Consider the following 18,843-nt stretch of genomic DNA (forward strand, 5'->3'; position numbering starts at 1 on the left):
AGAGCTTTGTTATGCTGCTTTGCAGTGTAGCTAGCAAAATTTTAATTTCACTGCAGTTAAATATGTGTTTTTTTATTAGAACCTATATGACCCTATTAATCTATTCTAATAAGCTTTCTATATATGTCAAGTAGATGGACAAAAGTATATTTGAATATAAGCAAAAACTTAACCTCGCGCCTCATATATATTTTTGACAGTGAAAGTGGGGGGGGTAGGAATGAAGTACCTCATCCCTCTTATTCACATTTTAATCTGACTGCATAAAATTGGCTTAATCTGGCCGAAGAGAGAGGAGGCAACTCCCACCTCTCACTTTGGCCATGGAAATTAAATCTGAGGCGACTTTTGAGTTTTTTATCATAGGTATGCATGTTTATCAATTTACTAGTTTATATTACTCTTGTTCATTTAGGTTTTTCACCCATAGAAATAGAACCAAGTTGTTTTTATTACGTTTTCGTCAGTTCAGAATATGTTCAGTTGTCACCACAAGATCGAACATACTGCAGATTGTCATGTACCAGCAGGGCTTTATTGTTATCTCATACAGCGAATCCTATGCCAAATACCCAGCACATCAAGCAGCAACCTGGGGCTCTCGTTGGCTCTGACGAGCCGTCTAGTTATCCCTCGTCATGTGGCCATGTACAGAACCACTGAACATCCACTGATGGTATATATCAACAATACGGAATTAAGCTCATTCTGTGCTAGGCTATGCATAAAACCTTTTGTTGAGTTGCTTTCGATCCCCTATTTTCATAAATTCCGAAAATATTTTTTCAATCTTTGATATGACGACAAGACGCTTTAAGCTAATTAATTGCGGATAATAAACCATATAATAGAGGTGAGGAACTCTACATACTATGTGTATACATTCACAAAAGAGAGAGCGCTAATATGTTGTGTTTTGTGAGTATCTATATTTGTTTTTTTTATGGACAATAGGGCAGTTGCTGAAATTAATTACACTAGAAGGATGGAAACCAAATACAAAGAAAATCAAAGGGTACGACCAAACCGGCAAACCCCGAACACAACTTGGAACACCATAAATGGTCCTAAACAGCCTATATATGCAAAAATTAACCTTATCTTCCCTTCTTCTTCCTCCACTTGCCCTCACCCGACCCGGCCTGCTCGCTCACGCCACCTCCGCCTCCACGCCTAGCTCCAGCGGCTCCTCCACCACTAGATCCGCCGCCAATGACACCACGACCCTACCTTAAATACACTATACGGTCCTCCTCCCTACATCTTCTATGTCTCTTGCCAAGCCCCCGCCGCCGCCACCAGCTCCCGCCCAACTTTGGCGGCACCCCACTGCCTCCGACTCTTGCCCCACCCAACTACCTTCCCCCAGTGACCGGCCAGCCGACAGTCCCACCACCACCTCACCCCAGGTGGTCCCGATGCCCGCATCGTTGGGCTGGTCTTCTCCTCAGCATTCCTTCTAAGCTATTGGATTCAGCTAAGCCCCTGAATTCCAACTCTAATCCCTCTAATTCAAGAGAGAGGAGACGTTTAATTACTCGAGCAATGTTTAGCTTTGGTGTAAACATAACAAGAGAAGAACAAAGCAGCTATATGTAGCCAAGCGAAAAAAAAAACAACTGAACTCTGAGATAAGGCAACCAAGCTCTAAACAAGGACAAGACCCCAGAAATCCACGCGCTAGCACCCGGCAGAGACCTCATAAATGAAACTAAACCTCAGAAAAAAAAACAGTCCTGTGCTCTAACATCTCGGCTAACTGATCCGGAGATCCCTTATATATATATATAAAAAAACTGATCCGGAGATCTAAACGAAACGATATTATTGTTGGACTAATAAAACCCAGAAAAAGCCACCAATGATGCCTACGTTTGTCCTGTAGTTCTAAAAAAAAGGTATGAGCTTAGCTGGAGTGCACCATTGTGTTGCATTAAATTAGTTTTTTTTTATCTGATATATGTAATGCTTTTCATGGAACACTATCTAATATAATAACCATTCCGATGCTGTTGGCTTCTTTTACATTATGCTCTGCTTGTTGCCATTCTTGCAGAGTCCATTTTGCTGATGCGTTGAGTCTGATGCTGTTAGCTGCTGACCTGCTGTTAGCTTTATATTCAGCATGCTAATTAGCTCACAGCAAACTTGTGTTTGGCATGTAACCTGCAGGTACATTGCTAGAACGAGTGCAGATCGTCGCGTCCAGCTGAAGGAACCCTTTCAAGTTTCATTCTGATAGAGATAGAGATGTTGTATTCTTCTGCTACTACGACTTTAGGATATTTGGTTAATTTGTGGCATATTTAATTTGTATATATAGTGCGTACGTACGATGAGAGTCTTCAGACATGCGCATCAACCCACGGCTGTCGTTATGCTAGGCAATGTAGCATATGGACCACGCAGCGTGTGCATATGAGCTGTAGTTGTGCACAAGCTGCTAGAAGGTGGTGACTGGCCGTGAAGAATATCTACAGTCCATGTATACGAGCGTCCGGCCCTGCAGGCATCAGGTGCTGATGTGCTATGCTTTTCTTTTTAAGAAATTTATTCGAAGATGCATCATTCTGCATGATAAATTCTTTGATCTGATCAGTGATCAGGATCCTGATTCCTGTTGATCAGGTGACATATACAGATCGGAAGCACATATATGTGACATGAATCCTCTGTGTTTAAGAGAAGGTTTCTCGGTCGATGTTCACATTGAGCGCTAGTGTAGGATTGGATAGGAATAGGACCGTATAAACGGGTCGATTGTAATATATAAATTAGCTTCGTGGGGATAAATCTATATTTATCTATATACCTAATATTAAATAATCAAAATTTTATTCATGTTTTGTCCACCTCCCATTACTACTTTTTTTAGAATTACACAGTACAACGTAGACGTCCATAACACGCACGCACACTCACCCCTATGAATACACGTACGTAAACCCTACCGCTATGATCACCTCCGAAGGACTGAGCCGACAGATCTTGAAATTCACGAAGTCACCACGGGCGTCTCGTTGTCGACCAGGATATCGCATACCACTGAATGCATAGCGCCATTAAATCCAGAAAAATACGAGCACCCGTGTCAAGTCGAGAACTTGAACCCGGGTGGACAAGTTCCACCACTAGGACCCCAACCAACTGATCTATCATCAGTTCGCCACCTCCCATGACTACTGGTAGTGAAGAGATTCTTCCATTCTGCTTACACCCTCCATATCTCGTATTTGACATGGACTCATATATCTGTACATACGAGTTATAACAACTCGCGTCTAGCTAGCAATGATGTTACAAATTCTAATTTCAAGATTGGACTGTGCCCTATGTATCTCGTATGTGACCTAACCTCATGAATCATGCTGATCAAGCGAGTTAGAACAACTTGCGTGTCAAGCGATGATATGTAGTCGGATTTCAATTTATATTGGGTTCCGTTGCAACATACGAACATGTTTGCTATGTTATTTTACAAAAGTTATACTTGGTGGGAAGAAAACTATCAATATTGATCCGTTGCAACCATCGTGACTTTAAGGTCTAGAATTATCAATATTGATTCCTACAGGGAAAAAACTAAAATTCTCACGTTAGTTGAGGGAGAAAAGCATGTCGGTGATCTTTGGGACCCAAATATGTAGGTGCACATTGAGGTGCTAAGAAATTGGTACTGCAGCTGACATTGAATTTTAAGAGATCAAAGAAATTGGTACTGCAGCTGAATTTTAAGAAATTGATATATGTGGCATTATATATAATTATTTTTAGAAACATAAAATGCAAAGTTGAACTAGACATCGCTTCTTTTTCTGGGGTAGAGAGGGTAGAGCATCCTGCCCGACAAATTACCTAAACCAACAAACAACTTTCAGGAATGTACCTGTTTGAATCCTTAAAATTGAATTCATTCTAATAATTATAATTTTGGCATAAATTAATTAAGACAATATGGTTCGATATGGAATAGATTTGTATATTATTGTTAGCCATACAAAGAAGATATACTTATATGTTGCATTTCTAATATAGGGAAGTAAGTTAAAGAGCGTGTTATAAGTTGAAGAGTAGAAACATAGTATGGTGATCTATAGATTCCATTTCCATCTCACACCCTACGAATTTGAGATAGGCTTATATGTTAACTTTGTATAATGTCAAATTCCAATCCAAATAGCCTAATCTATTAAGTAGATTCCAACTTCTCCAAAATGAAAGGATCCAAATGACAACTAACAATAATATTGGGTCACCATGGGGCATGTGGAGACTCTGGCTGATCTCCAATTCATTACGCGTTCTTAATCTTACTTATATTATACGGAATATGTCGTTTAGGTTGGTGTCTCAATTTTATAAATTTTGAACATTTACACATGAAAGTATTATATTTCATCACATTAAAATGATATTAATATGTAGATATAAGACATCAAAGACACATTAAGCTTTTAATTACTTCTAATAAAAACATAGATCAAGTAATATGGTCATTGAAAACATTGAGAGACTCAGTGGATCTCGAATAAAATAGACAAAAAAGAAATAGATTTCATTGTGGATGCTTCATCAGCTCACACCAGTCTAGCTAGTGCCAGAGAAACTTTATTCAGTCTTTTAAGCATATAAAAAAGCTCTCTTGTATATATATGCTCGTTGGGCTTCTGGGCTTCCTTTTAATTTGGAAATCAAGTATCAGATCAAGACAAAATATAATCATGTGAGAAATCATTCGTGAACATTTGTTTACACTCTAGTGTAAGGGGTTCGTTGAATTGAGAGCATCAACTAAAAAGGAGCTGTGCTTGGCATCAGGAAAAAAAGTAAGGTGGAGATAAGTCAAAATCACACATTCGAAGAAAGTGAATATAGTGCCACACCTTTCATATTTTTATGCCCATCAAACTAACAAGGACAGCGCCTGAAAAATCGTCATAGCCACAGGAGGGAGAGAGAGCATGACTTTTACATAAAGAGGTTGTCCTTTAGAGATTTATAGTACATATATATACAGAGATAATTAATAATAAAATATATTGAATATAGTTTTAGTTGTCATATAGAGAAAGTTTGGCAGGCCGAAGCCTACTAAACAGGTTTCCTTGCATGTTAGTTGTAGCCCTTATCCACGACAGACGTACTCTGATACTTGTAACCACGGTACTCTAACTGCAGGTAATCTAGATCCGGCAAGTATACCACCACTTAAAAAAGCAAAAAAAATATGTTAGTACCTCCTTCCAGTATGCTTTCATCTTTTTGTCTCTGCAGGTCGATTCCTTCATGACTTGGTTGATCACTAGCTCAGAGTCTCCATAGACATAGAGGCAACGTGCCTCGAGAGCGGCCACCGCGCGCATGTCGTGGACAGTCTCCATGTACATAGAGGCGACGCGCCCTGAGAGCGGCTGCCGCGCACATGTCATGGATGAATGCTTCATACTTGTGATATTGTTAGTGGCCCAAAATTGGAGCTCCCCGCTCGGCGATATGAGCAGCACCCTGGCCCCGCGCCATCGAGCATCAGGGAGCCGTCAAAGTACATGGCCAGTACTCCTGCTTGATCGGGGCAGGCGGGGTTTGGACCTCCGTCCAATCGGCCACGAAGTCAGCCAGCACCTAAGACTTGATGGCGGTAAGTGGGACGTAAGTGATGTTAAGCCCCGTAAGCTCTAATACCACTTGGCGATTCGGCCTGAGGATTCATGACTGTTGATAATATCTCCTAGTTCCTAGGCTCACCAAATGTTGAATCTGCTACCGCCGTCCATGAGCACCTTCATGAGGCGCATATTGCCAACGATCGAACTGACAACAAGCAGAAAGCGACTGAGATTCGACACGTGATCGGTGGTGGCTTTGGTCGAAGGTGATCGCCATCTTGGACCAACACAGACACTCTGGCGTCATGGTTTTCACCATGTTGACCTCTCATGCGGTAGTCTTCCGCGGTCGCTGCAATTTTTAGGCTTACATCCCGCCGAAGATCATGAGACACCCCTCAATGCGAGGGAAGGCAGAGTTGTCGTCGTTGTCTACCCTGTGTTAGGGCGCGATAGCCTTGCCTCTATTTTTGAAGCTGGACAAGGCAACCTCTTCCCCCATAGCGTACTTGGTGGTGACGTCCAAGATCTCCCGCGTCATCCACGGAGGCTCGCACCTGAGCGTGCGGACGAGCGCCTCGCATGTAGTGCCACAAGTGAAGGCATTGATGACGTTGCCATCGGTGACGTTGGGCAGCTTATTGCGCTCGCAGGAGAAGCATTGGATGTACTCCCGAAGGGTTTCACCCAGCTTCTGCATGCACTTGCGTAGATACCAAGAGTTTTCCAAGGCGGGTGTACCTAACTTGGAAGTGCTCCAAAAAGGTCGACCGGAGGTCGACCCAGTTGTGGATGCAATCGGGGTCCAGCTACTTGATCCACGCCCTCGTCGAGCTTGATTGGGGCAACGGGAGGTACTAGATCATGGTGTCGTTGTCCACCCCTTCCGAGGCTTAAGCACTGACAACACAAGGGATTTATCCTGGTTCAGGCATTTATGCCCTACGTCCAGCAGTGGTGCTCTTTGTGTTAGGAATGCTCAATCAAGTTCTTACAACCGATAGATCAAGAGAAAGAGAGAGATGTAGGGGTGAGCTACACTACTATTCTAGGATTTCGGTGGCTCGGGCGAGGAGCCGACTCAAACTACCATGGGATGCTTCTTAGCAATTCTAGGGTTTGATCCCTTCTACTGGATCCCATGCCCTGCCTTATATACCGGAGGGCCAGGGAGTTCAAAGTTATGTGGTGTTTCCTAGGTTTCTCGTCCTAGGCTTTGGTTCTACTTCGGCAGTGCTGTGCATCCTCCTTTGTTTGGTATTAGGGGCCCAACAACGTCCCAACTGCCCCTTGACATCTTCTCAGGTGTTGTTTGCCATCATTGTGCCTTCACCAGGTGCACCTCCTCATGGCTTCCATTGTATGCCAGGTTTCTCCCATATGTGGAGGGGGCTGCCATGCGAGCCTAGAGGCCTTCACACTGTAGCCATGTGGGGACTCTCGTCATGATGCGTCACGCCTTGGGCGTGACCCTGCGTCGAAAGTGGCCGACACAACGTCTCGAGAATGGAGAAAATAGGCCCCTGTCAGCGGCCTGATGCCTGCTGTGCTGCCTACGTGTTAGGCTTCGGATGCCAGACAGATTCTGAGGTATATTCCTGGTGTCGATCGGGGTCGGAGCTCGGCCCAAGCCTAGGCCGAAGTAGTCATGGCAACACTTGCTCGGAGATCACTCTCCCGAGGTCGGGCCCCCGAGCCCCCGGACGAGGGTGATCCAAGTGGGGACTTAGCTTGTTGGCTTATCCCCTTGGTGATGGGAGCGTCCCCAGAAGTGGGACCCTACAGCCCACAAGGTCACTTATCGACTAGCCAGAGGGTGCGCACGAGCGCAACCAATGGGTTTAGCACTGCGCACGAGCGCAACCAATGGGTTTAGCACCTAAGCCCCTGGCTGATTTAAGGAATCAGTCAATGGGTTAATCAGACCATCATGGTGCTAACCCGCGGGTTTAATCCACCCCTATGTTTGACACTCAACTTTTTTTTTTTGCTAGTTTGTCCGAAAACTAGCCGTTCTTTGTTACGTAAACGTGATTCATTATCCTTTGGTGGTTTGCTCATAAACCTCACCGTTCTTCACCATGTAAGTTTGATTCTCGTTATTCTTGGGCGTTCTCGGGCTCGACCCGAGGGAACTGGCTAGGCCGACTTCCTAAACCGGCTAGACCGGTTTCTACGGAGCCACGCCGCGACAGTTTATTTGTGACCCGTGCGCTATCGTTGTGTCAACATAACCAGTAACCTATTACTTTCATTTTCGAATACCTGGTAGTGATGTAGCCAATAGTGACAACTACTTTTGGGTAATGAATTGTGAAACTTTGACGGTGGGGTTATTCTGAATTGGATTTGGATCATGCAAATCAGACTAACCCGGTATATTATAGTCTATGTACATGAAAACCAGCATCACTTTTGTAAAGAACGGCATTTTTTTGTCCTTTAAAGGATGTAACATTTTATTTCTCCTCACGATGAGATGCCCAACATGATTTGAAAGAACGATTATTACTTCGATAGGAATCCCATTCTATACATCTTAAAAAATGGTCTTGAACGGACTTGAGGGCACCTTGGATTGTTTTGTCTCCTCAATTTTGTTTTATTCTCTTTATGCATCACTATCCAGTAACAAAAGTCAAATTCGATCGTTTTCATCTGTTTATACTTTATTATTAAACTAGTACAGTACCCGTGTTTATATATGAGAATTATGTGACTTCTTGAGAAGCGTTGTTGTTACATAACCTTTGAACACCGCTCAAATTTTATGCAATGGGTTAACCAGATTGCCCAAAAGCAACAGATTGATAATCCGTTTATAGCGCATATATATATATATATATATATATATATATATATATATATATATATATATATATATATATATATGTATGTATGTATGTATGTATGTATGTATGTATGTATGTATGTATGTATGTATGTTAATGAGCTTGCCTCTATATTCTAATAAAGATTTAGGAACTAATGTTGTAGGCGGGTGGTTACCATTAAACATCCTGTGAACCACTACCACACACAAGATTAGTAGGGGCGGCTGGTGAGGCTTTGTAGAGGCGGATCGGCCAGCCGCCCCTACCATATCGTCTCTACAAATTATACATTTGTAGGGGTGGTTCGCAGATCGTCCTTACAAATCGATTTGTAGAGGTGGCTGGTGATATCAGCCGTCCCTACAAATCGATTTGTAAGGGTGGCTAGTACCCCTACAAAATAGATTTATAGGGGTGGTTGTAGTACCAGCCGCCCCTATAATACCTGTCTGTAGGGGCAATTCAGTTTAGAACCGCACCTACAGTACATTTTTCTGCTAAAAAAACAAATTTATAATTCAAATTCGACCAGAACATATATATATATATATATATATATATATATATATATATATATATATATATATATACGGCGATTCAGTTTAGAACCGCACCTACAGTACATTTTTCTGCTAAAAAAATAAATTTATAATTCAAATTCGACCAGAACATATATATATATATATGCATATATAATTCAAATCTGACCACAAGCACAAGAGCATTATATAAACTACCATTACAAGTTTAATTCACAAGAATATATATAATCCATCATTAAATAGACATAATTCTCAAGTCTAATTCGTTCCACAAGTCTAAACCGTCCCACAAGGTAAGACCAATGTCAAATTCCATACACATTGTTATCAACGGTCTAGAGCTAGCCTTTCAGTCTCACGAAGGTGTTGGTACTGGGGATTTCTACCTAAGTCAGAATCTCGGTCATGGTTGGTGTCTTTGACGTGTACAATCTGGTCCAATATGAAGTTACAAAGGTCGCCGACGAGCTCTAAGAGTTGGTCATCCTAATATGTGTCTCTTTTCATTTCTTTCTCTTCTTTCCACTATAAGAGAACAAGTTTCGGTTTAGTATTTCATATCATGTGCGAAGTTTTTATACTACGGGTGAAGAGGTTCAAACTTACCCTTAAGGGGTGTCTCCTATAGGTACCGGTGTTACTCATCATAGAACATACATAGTATCCACAATGTACACTCCCAGGCTTCTGCTTGGGGCACTGTGTGCTTTGCATATGGAAATGTTAAGTAATGCTTTTGACAGCCATGTAATGGAGTACTAAAGTAAGTTACACTTACCGCACAAAGTGTTTTTATAGCCAGCCTTTCCTTCCTTACTGGATCATGCCTTCCGTGATGTTCATTGACATAGAACCTGAATGTCCTGTTCAAATTATTTTAGCAAATGCAACTTGTTAGTATCCAAAAGTGAACGTTACAAGTATGTATACAAACATATAAGCTAATGAGGATTGTCGATATGTATACGTCTTGAGAATCGATATGAAGTCTTTGTATGTCACCGGGTCCCTATCTATTGAATCAAAGACCCATGCCATGCTCCTCCCGACATCGACACCTATACAAATCCAGTGGTTGTTGCATGAATTTAATCATAGAACTAGATAAACCCTTTTGCATCGAATAAAATATATCGAACAAAGCTTTAAGTATAGAGTTGAACTTACTCGAAGTTGTATGGTAGCCATATAGTAGAGTGTTGTTGGAGATTTTTAAAAGCCAGGGCAATGTATGCCGAAACCTTAAGGGACTCTTGCCTTAGTTTCTTCGCACGGATGTCCTCTTTTTCCCGAAGGGACTTTCCAGCAGCTAGCTCTTTGGCATCCAGCTTCCACTGTCTAGGGTAATTAAAATTTATTTATGCTATAGCTTGAGGGTCTATATACCCGGCTTTCACACTTGGCATTTGTTTTATAATGTGCACTTGCATTCTACAAATCACGACGTAGGTTAGTTACAACAAAATCCAAAGATTGCATTCATATCATATCGGGAGGGCAAGGACCTACAGGCACCACGTGCGAATTAGATTCATTTCCATTGCTCCGAGGTGAAAGCTGTCTGCATGTCATTGAAGTCAAAGATAATTTTCCTAGCTAGGCTTCCAAATGTGACGGCGGGGAAGCATGCTTGTACGAGGTCTATGCTCGTTAGGAGAACACGCAAGTACCAATCATGGAACCTTCTCATTCCAAGTGGTAGGCGCTAGATGTCCCAGTTTGGTAGGAAGGGCTTGCCTCTTTCATATATTTTTGGGCAATCCTTTGACTATTTGATGGCATCAACATTTGGAAACTTCTTTGCTGTTTGGTGGACTTTGCTAGTGACGGCCTCCTCAGAAGCCCGTGTTGGGACTTTTTTAACTTGGTTCTCAGGCTTGAACTGGTCATGGGCATACCACTTGTACACCGATGAGACATCTTTCATCAGAACATAAATTGGCCTTATGGTGATTGGATGCTTCTTTCGAAGTTCCCATTCAGGCACGTCCTCATCTTCTTGTGCATCACCTTCTTCATGAGGCACTCGTTGTTCATGTATCGGCTGCGCTTGTTGAGAAGACTGTGGCTTCTCATCATGCACTTGCTCGGTACGAGCTGGAGAAGGTTGTGGCTTATCAGGCACATGCTCGCTAGGAGGCGGGGAAGAATGTGGCATCTCAAGAATGTGGTGGTCACTAGACGGTGAAAATATCTCCCCATCCTCAACAACTCGCTCCAAATTTGAGAGAGGGGGAGACGGCGAAGAAGCAGTCAATATAATGTCCCATTTGTGCCAGAGGATAAACTGTCCCATTATGTCTTCGAGTAACACCAGCCCCTCAGGAGTTGCGTAGTCTATCCTCCACTGCATGAACTCGGGCTTCACGGTATGCACCTCGACCGTAGTGTAGTCTGGTGGTATCTTATTATTATGGTGTAAGCCACCGGCAGGATGTGCCACACTTGTTGCCACCTCCATCACAATGTTCTGCTGGCCGTAAGAAACACTAAAGTGCAACTAGTTGGTTCCCGTATGCAATTGACGGGGGTTGTGGTTGCAGTGGAACCTTGGCTGCTAGGAACTTTCGGAGGGCTACCAACTAATGCTAGTTCTTCCGACGACGCCATTAATGTCCGTGGCTCCGTAGATAGTCCTTGCTCCTCCAGCGCCTTCGCAACTAGTGCCTTCACTTGGAGCTCAAGATTAGCCTCCTAGTATCTGCCATGTTTCTTGTACATGTGTCTGTCCTCTTCGAATTCGTGCTTCCTGGTCATCCTTTTCCCTAGCCCCCTGGTGCGGCCTGTGTGCTCGTTATTTCCCAAGCCAAGGCTAAGCTCGTCCCTCTCTTTGAAAGGATTGAATGAGCCCTTCTCCTTGTCTTCAGCATATTTTAGTATCCTTGATACTGCCTCTTGGGTCTCCGGCTTATCAAACTTAAGATTACCGCCAGATGATTCTATACTCCTCACATATATCTAATTCCTTGAGCGTACCTTCAAATTCTTCACATCGATATTCCTAGAAGCTGCGTCCTCTTCGTCCATCTTTCTAAACTGCTCTTCCTTAGCATAGTAGCCACCGGGGCCTAGATGATGGTGGTGTTTGTTCCTCTTCGCTAGCTCGGTGTTACGGGCACTGAGCTCCAATGCCTCCGGTGAAGTCTTCTGAGCCACGAGCTCCTCCCATTGACTAGGAGTTATGTTGCTGAACTCATTGAAGGGAGTTAACCCCTTTTGGATATACTTCTTGTTGAGCTCTGACCTCCAACATCGGAATGACTCTCCCATGATCTTGAAAGCATTTTTTTACCAGTTCTTGCTTACCCACCAAAAATCTAAAATTGAGCTTCAGCTACTTGTCCCATAGTTCATCCTTTTTCTTCTCTGGTACCTCTTTCCAGTTAGGGATTGTTGTGTTCAATTTATCTCTTACTAGGGCCCCGGTCGCATTGCGAAATCGTCCTCTAAATTCCTTTGACTCAAGGATCTCCCCTACTGGCCCAACCTCTGTTATCACATAACATGCCTTATGTGGATATTGGTTTGCTTTTCTATCCCCTCGTTTCCTCTTTGGCTTGGTAGTCGTGTTCATGGTTGTGTCTTGAGGTTGTGGAGCAGAGGCCTCAATGTCCGTCTCTGTGGCTGTTGCCTCTGCTCTCCTTTCCTCTACTCCGTCTTGTCCGGCGACATGTCTCAGACATCGACATCGTCTTTTCCGAGTTTCAGGAGGGACCTGTATATACGACAGGTCAAAGTGTTAGCAGAGGTAACACAGCCAAAGCTTTAGCAAAATTTACAAGCTAAGACTTTATTCCTACCTCCTCGTTCGGGTCAAAATCCTTGTCCAAATCTTCCTCCGTTGGCCTCCTTCTGGCTTCACGTGGGAAAGGATCCTCGGGACTTACATATCCCTCTTCTGAGTCCTCATCATCATCATTCTCTTCTTCTTCGCCTTCAGCAGCCTCTCCTGCTCTTCCTTTTGCTCCCCTTCCTCCTCGTCACACTGCTCCTGAGTAAGCATCACTTCTAGATCCTTTTCTAACTCGTTATCGAACTGCTCCTAAGTAAGCTGGTCCTCTAGTGCTTGCTCCTTATAGGTTGGCTGCCCATCATGCTTAGGGCATCGGGTTGCACTCACTATAACACAACATACTTTTGCCGACACTTTCTATTGTAGGCAAAGGGCACATTTGCCGACAGATAACCTCCCGCGAAAAGTTTTGCCGACAGTTTAGAAACAGTCGCGCTATAAGCCGTGGGCGAAACTTTTGCCGACAGTTAACAGAATCGCCGACACTTTATGTGTAGGCAAACGGTCTACCTACGCCGACAGTTGAAACCTTTGCCGACAGTTAACCCTTTGCCGACAGTTAAGACCTACGCCGACAGTTAAGACCTTTGCAGACAGTTTATATGTTGGCCAAACCATTTCCAAGGTATTTTACAAACCATACCCTGCCCAAAAAAAACTATCGACAAAACTACATAGATATAATTACAATTAAAATAATTTGATAAATCCACTTTTGCTCATATAGAAGGCATCACATTGAACAAATTCACTTGATTTTTGTATAAATAATATATTAGATCTTCCATACATACACCAACTTGATATATATATAAATGTTCAGAGCTTTGTAAAAAAGAAAAAATATAAAGAGATCCAACACTGTACACACTTTGCTGAAAACTATCTTGTCGAAAAATGGTGATGCTTCATGCTGCTTCAGCCCTTTGCTCATATTGGCAAGTTTGCTGTTGGCAAACCTCTAAGATGGGATGTGCACTTAGGGACTACTGCTAGTATCTGAAAAATACAATTCAACGAGTTGTCAGATGTAAACAGAATGTTATGTGTAGCATTGATCTCCAAAACTAATTTCAAATAAACAACATTGATTTTAGCAGGTTCAGGCCCAGTTCTGTTGTAACTTGGATCCCAAGCACATGTAGCTTTTACTGGAAACATATTAATTAGTATGATGCAGAGACCACAGTGCAGAGCATAATAATATTATTCAAAGGGGGCAAATGTTTTTGCTTACAGATTTGATCTTGCTCTCCTGGACCAATGCAATGGATATCTCAGCATGGTCCATGATGAATTCAACAGCATTTGCTCATGCATCGTGTTACAACTTAATCGTCAATAAGACAATAGGATTTGATAACTACAGAATGAAGGACAAAATAAGCACACTATTGTGAGTTACTCATTAATTGTAATTTTTTCCAATATTTTTTCTAGACTAAGATAAGATTGTTCATAAACACATGTTAACCATGTGCACAAATCTGAGTATTCAGTGCACTCAGACATTCTGGCATTTATGTGTTTCAGTCAGTGTGATGAAGTGGAGAACCTACCGAGGGTGTCATTCAGTGGCACATAACATATTCCTTGACTGTTGCATGCCTGAAGAAAAAAAGTTTGGATCAGATTACACTAAAGAAGAATTCTGATAAAAATTGAATAAAATACAATGAGGTCACCTGCATGGCCATAACCCATTCCGGGCAGTTGGATCCATATATGCCACAGTGAGCTCCCTGCATATATGACTTGACGAATCAGTTCTCAAAATACTGGCATGCATTTTCACTTTTTCAGGATGAAGATGAAATCTCAACATAGACAGCGACATCAAACAAGACATTCTTCGCTCACCGGCTCTACGCCCAAGCTTCTGATGGCTGATCCAATCCTCATGACCTTCTGGTACACTTCCTCGTACGTTTGCCACACATACTCACCGGCCTATATATAAGAAAGACAATTCAGTTGAATATCTGAAAGCCATGGCGATATCTTTGTGAAAATAAATCTGTAAAGATTAGGTTTTATTTTACCTTGCCATCTGTAACTTGCCGTCGGCCGAGCATCCTGTTCGTGGGGTACTTCTTGACTGCTCCACTATGAAATCACAAAACCAAAAACAAACTAAAATTTCGAACTGACATTATCTGAAAAGTCCAGGACCTAGTAATAATGCTATAATGTACCACCCAAAGATTGGCATCAAGCTAAACATACTAGTAGAATATGTAATCCGTAGTAGTGAAAGCTGAGAGAGGAAAACACATTGCGAAAACAGAGGGCACTATGCTAGCAGGTGGTAGCCTGCCAGGAAACGGAACCGAACCTGAAGAAGTCCTAGGGGGACTAGATGTCCTGCGGGAGCTCCATGAGTAATTTCTTAGTGTACTTAGACATTCCACTTGAAATGAAAACTAAGATGAAAATTGCTTTGATTGTGAAAAACAATTGCACAAGGTTCTAATGTTTTTTTTTTCTGTATTTCAGGAGGAAAGCAAAGACTAAAAGTATTTCAATAACATTTAACTAATGCTGGGCCCACTCAAAGGGAAAAAAAGACTAACAGTAAGAATGAAAACTACGAGAGCTATTGACATTAAGGCCTAAAACACTTGCGTACAGGGAAAAACAAGTGGGCATATGCAATGCTCGCCGCCGAAATTTATGCCCAGCCCGGCAGGCAGTCAGCTACCCAGGAAGGACAGGTCCCTCCCATCCATCTCAGGGTTGCTATAGCTCCCATGAATCATGATAGACTGGTAAATTGTTAGAGGAGGTGAACTTCTATATATCACACACATGTAAATCGATTCTAGACAAAGAAACAAGACAATTTAGCATTCGTGTTGGCAACTTTGAAGTCTTGCAACAGGGTAAGTATTATTATAACAGGTAAACAGAGTCATGAATCCTATGACAGAAAATACTAAAGTCATCAAAGGCCTATGCCATGCATGGATACCTATCCATAATCATCATAGGCTGATAGGGCATGTCTCAAATCACATGGAATGCCTAAATGAGAAAACTGCAGTATGCTTGAAGCTCAGCATGCAGAGAGTCTAAAACAATGCAGGCTGATTAACAAAAAAATCTTCACTGAAAATGCCAATGAGAACTGAGTAATAACTGAACATCACCCCCAGTTATAATGATATAATAAGAGAACAAGATGCTCGTCATTAAATTAATTGACTATTTCACATTTATCTCTGCCACCAGCAAAATAGTTGAACAGGTAGTTGCTGTGCAAAGACGAATGGTTGTGGTGAAATATACTGCTAACACACATTTGCATATCCAAATGATCAGCAGGAAAGAATAGGTAAATTGAAAAGGAACACAGCTATTCTCTATTCTAATTTTAAGTCAAAACTCCAGGTGAAACAATTTGATAAAACATTAATTATATGATGACTAGGGTTACAATTTAAGTTAATCATACGCCCACATCTGCTCACCATAACACTAGCATAACAAACTACTTTCCTGTCAGTAGGGACTTCAATAAAATGCAAACATATGATTACTGGTGTTATCCTTGTAAAACCATTAAGCCCTACACCTGGCAATACAATTCTAGTCTGACCATGGTGTGGAGCACTTTCAGACTGACATAGAATACGAGTTTGACATTAGCTACAAGAAACGAAATCTGGCAAAAAGCAATAGTACATCCAATAATTGATTCAATTAAAGCTGAGAAGCATATAACGTCCAATAATTCGTACAATTAACGTTGAAGCATTCAACTAACACCCGCTTCATGTAACTTTTTGTGTGTGGGGGGGGGGGGGAGGGTGGCATGAATTCGAGAGAGGAAGAAAATTTAGCCCTCATGTAAGCAACTTTGCACTTTGGTCACCACAGTATTTGTCAAAGGAAAGATAAACAGAGTCCTGAATCCTGTGATGCACAAGTCATCAGAACCTTATTGCCATACATGGACATAACGATAAGAACACTAATGATAGTTAAATAACAGAAAAACATCATCCCAGACCTAACGACATGATAAGAACACTAATGGTCCAACCTAGAAATAATTCAAGTTAATCTTTTGTGCCAATATAAGAAAGATCAACATATATCTGATGTGCAAACACAAATGATTCAACTGAAATATATTATTGGTAACATGCATATGAAAGTCCTATGGCACGAGAAAAAATATGGTGATTGACACACAACTGAAACTTTCCTAATTTTAAGATGAAAACAGCCATATTTCAAAAGATGTACTTTTAGTTACCACACCAATAGAAACAATTTAATAAAAACGCTAGTTATATAATGAACAGGGATACCCTGTAATTGTAATTTGACAAAATTATATGCCTGCAACTATTCACCAGGATACAGCAGCATAAAAATGTGTATGTTCTATGAAATGCAAAAACAAGATAACCAGAGTTATCCTTGTCACAGCTTAAAAACCCCTGCGTGCTCATGAGATTCTATTTTTGGCCACAGAGGTAGCTTTCAAAATACAGACATGTATCACACTTACTTTGACATCAGCTACCACATAGTTTCTACCAGAAACATTACTGAAGTGACAGAATATCCAATAATTGGTGCTAATTAAAACTAAAGCCTGCATCCACCACTCACCGAATGAAACTGGGAAGACTCACTGAAGCACCACAGCATAGCTCAATCATGACTTTTGGCGCCTATTCTTGAATTAGGCACTGAGCGAAAATATCTTGAATCCTGCTGGTTCCTCTGCAAAATCAACTAAGGCAGTAAACATCACTTCTAAATCGAGCCTTCTCCAAAGAGGGGAAGAGAGGGCGGATCTAGACTGAATGAAAGTTTGGCAGGAGAAGTAACCCAAACCTTGAATCTTTCTAGCCTTTCTCACCTTCGTCTACTCCTTTCTGCAACCAAGAAAAAAATACAAGAAATTAAGCTGTGGCGAAACCCTAGCACTCAAGGGAATGGGGATGAGAGGAAGGGGATCCGGAGATGACGCACCTGGATGCAGAGAGGAATGGGGATGCAACGGCGGCACCGCTCTTGCTAGCCGGCGGTAGGCTAGGGCGACGGCGGGCTTGGGGGCGGCAGGCTTGCGCGGTCGCAGGCTGGGGCAACTGGGGGTTGGGGCGGCGGCGCCCGTTGGATTCGCCGGCGGGGGCTAGGGCTGTAGGCTGCGGGGCTCCGGCCAGGGACAACTTCGGCACGGTCGGGATTGGGAGGCGGCGATTTGGGTGGGCGTCAGCGGCGGCGGCCACGCCGGGTGCTAGCCTCCGGCACCGGCTCCTGGCGGTGCCCGGCAGCAGAGCCCTGCTAGCGGCGCCCAGCGGCGAAGCAGTGGTGGTGGCACCCGGCGTCGGAGTTGTGCTCGCTGGCGGCACCCGGCGGCTGCGCCCTCGCAAGAGCGAGGTTTTTCTTTTTTTTCTGAAGTCTGTGTGAGTGGAAAAGGAGTAAGGAACGAAGGGTGGGCAGCCTGTTTTTGTCTTCGGGGCCTACCCCTTCGCCGACACTTAGGATAGTGATTTAGGTAGGATACGACAACATTTTTTCTGTCTAAAAACTTTCGCCAACACTTTATGTGTTGGAAGGAGAAACGCTGACATATAAGTTGTAGCCTTATATTACTATTGCCGACAGTTTAAGTGACGCTAAAAATGTAAAGAATTGCCAACACATTATGTGTTGCCAAAACCCTAGATTTACCAACACATAATTGTAGGGAAAGGTGGGTTGTGTTGTAGTGACTGTCTGGTGTCCACGACATTATTTTGCACTTTGTTCTAATAGATACAAGAAAGTGTGCTTTAGGTACGCGAGAAGGTATAAGAAATCAAAAGGGTCTATAAACCAAAGTAGTCCTATAAAACAACAATATATCAAAAAACGAGTAGTAGTAGAGGCCTCAGAAACATGTCAATCATCATTTGATCATGAACTTGAAGCATCAAGGCATCATAACAGAGAAGAGAGGAGAAGGTAATGTAGGGGCGGCTGGTAATGATGCCAAGTTCCTTATAAGTTCTTGATCATCAACTCATATTTCATATAATGTATGGACTTGGACAATTTCATCATCGGCA

The 18,843-nt window shown here is 42.5% G+C and overlaps 1 protein-coding gene across 2 annotated transcripts; it reads right to left on the minus strand.

Annotated features, from left to right (window-relative positions):
• Positions 1-13,180: 13,180 nt before the first annotated feature.
• LOC136517201 (long chain acyl-CoA synthetase 2) lies at positions 13,181-18,501 on the minus strand. Of its 2 annotated transcripts, XR_010774237.1 has the most exons (9): positions 17,765-18,501; positions 17,627-17,667; positions 17,399-17,512; positions 14,818-14,881; positions 14,636-14,725; positions 14,461-14,517; positions 14,335-14,383; positions 14,013-14,138; positions 13,415-13,774 (listed from the first exon to the last, which is right to left on the minus strand). XR_010774237.1 is itself a non-coding variant. In XM_066510733.1 (8 exons), exons 3-8 carry the CDS (start codon positions 17,446-17,448, stop codon positions 13,755-13,757), a joined length of 330 nt encoding a protein of 109 aa, XP_066366830.1. In that variant the 5' UTR covers positions 17,449-17,512; positions 17,627-17,667; positions 17,765-18,501; the 3' UTR covers positions 13,181-13,754. The 2 variants fall into 2 exon arrangements, 1 of the variants encoding a protein (XP_066366830.1); XM_066510733.1 differs by lacking the exon at positions 14,013-14,138 and having other exon boundaries at positions 13,181-13,774.
• Positions 18,502-18,843: the final 342 nt, after the last annotated feature.

Source organism: Miscanthus floridulus, chromosome 17 (assembly GCF_019320115.1).
Source record: "Miscanthus floridulus cultivar M001 chromosome 17, ASM1932011v1, whole genome shotgun sequence".
Taxonomy (NCBI): Eukaryota; Viridiplantae; Streptophyta; class Magnoliopsida; order Poales; family Poaceae; genus Miscanthus; species Miscanthus floridulus.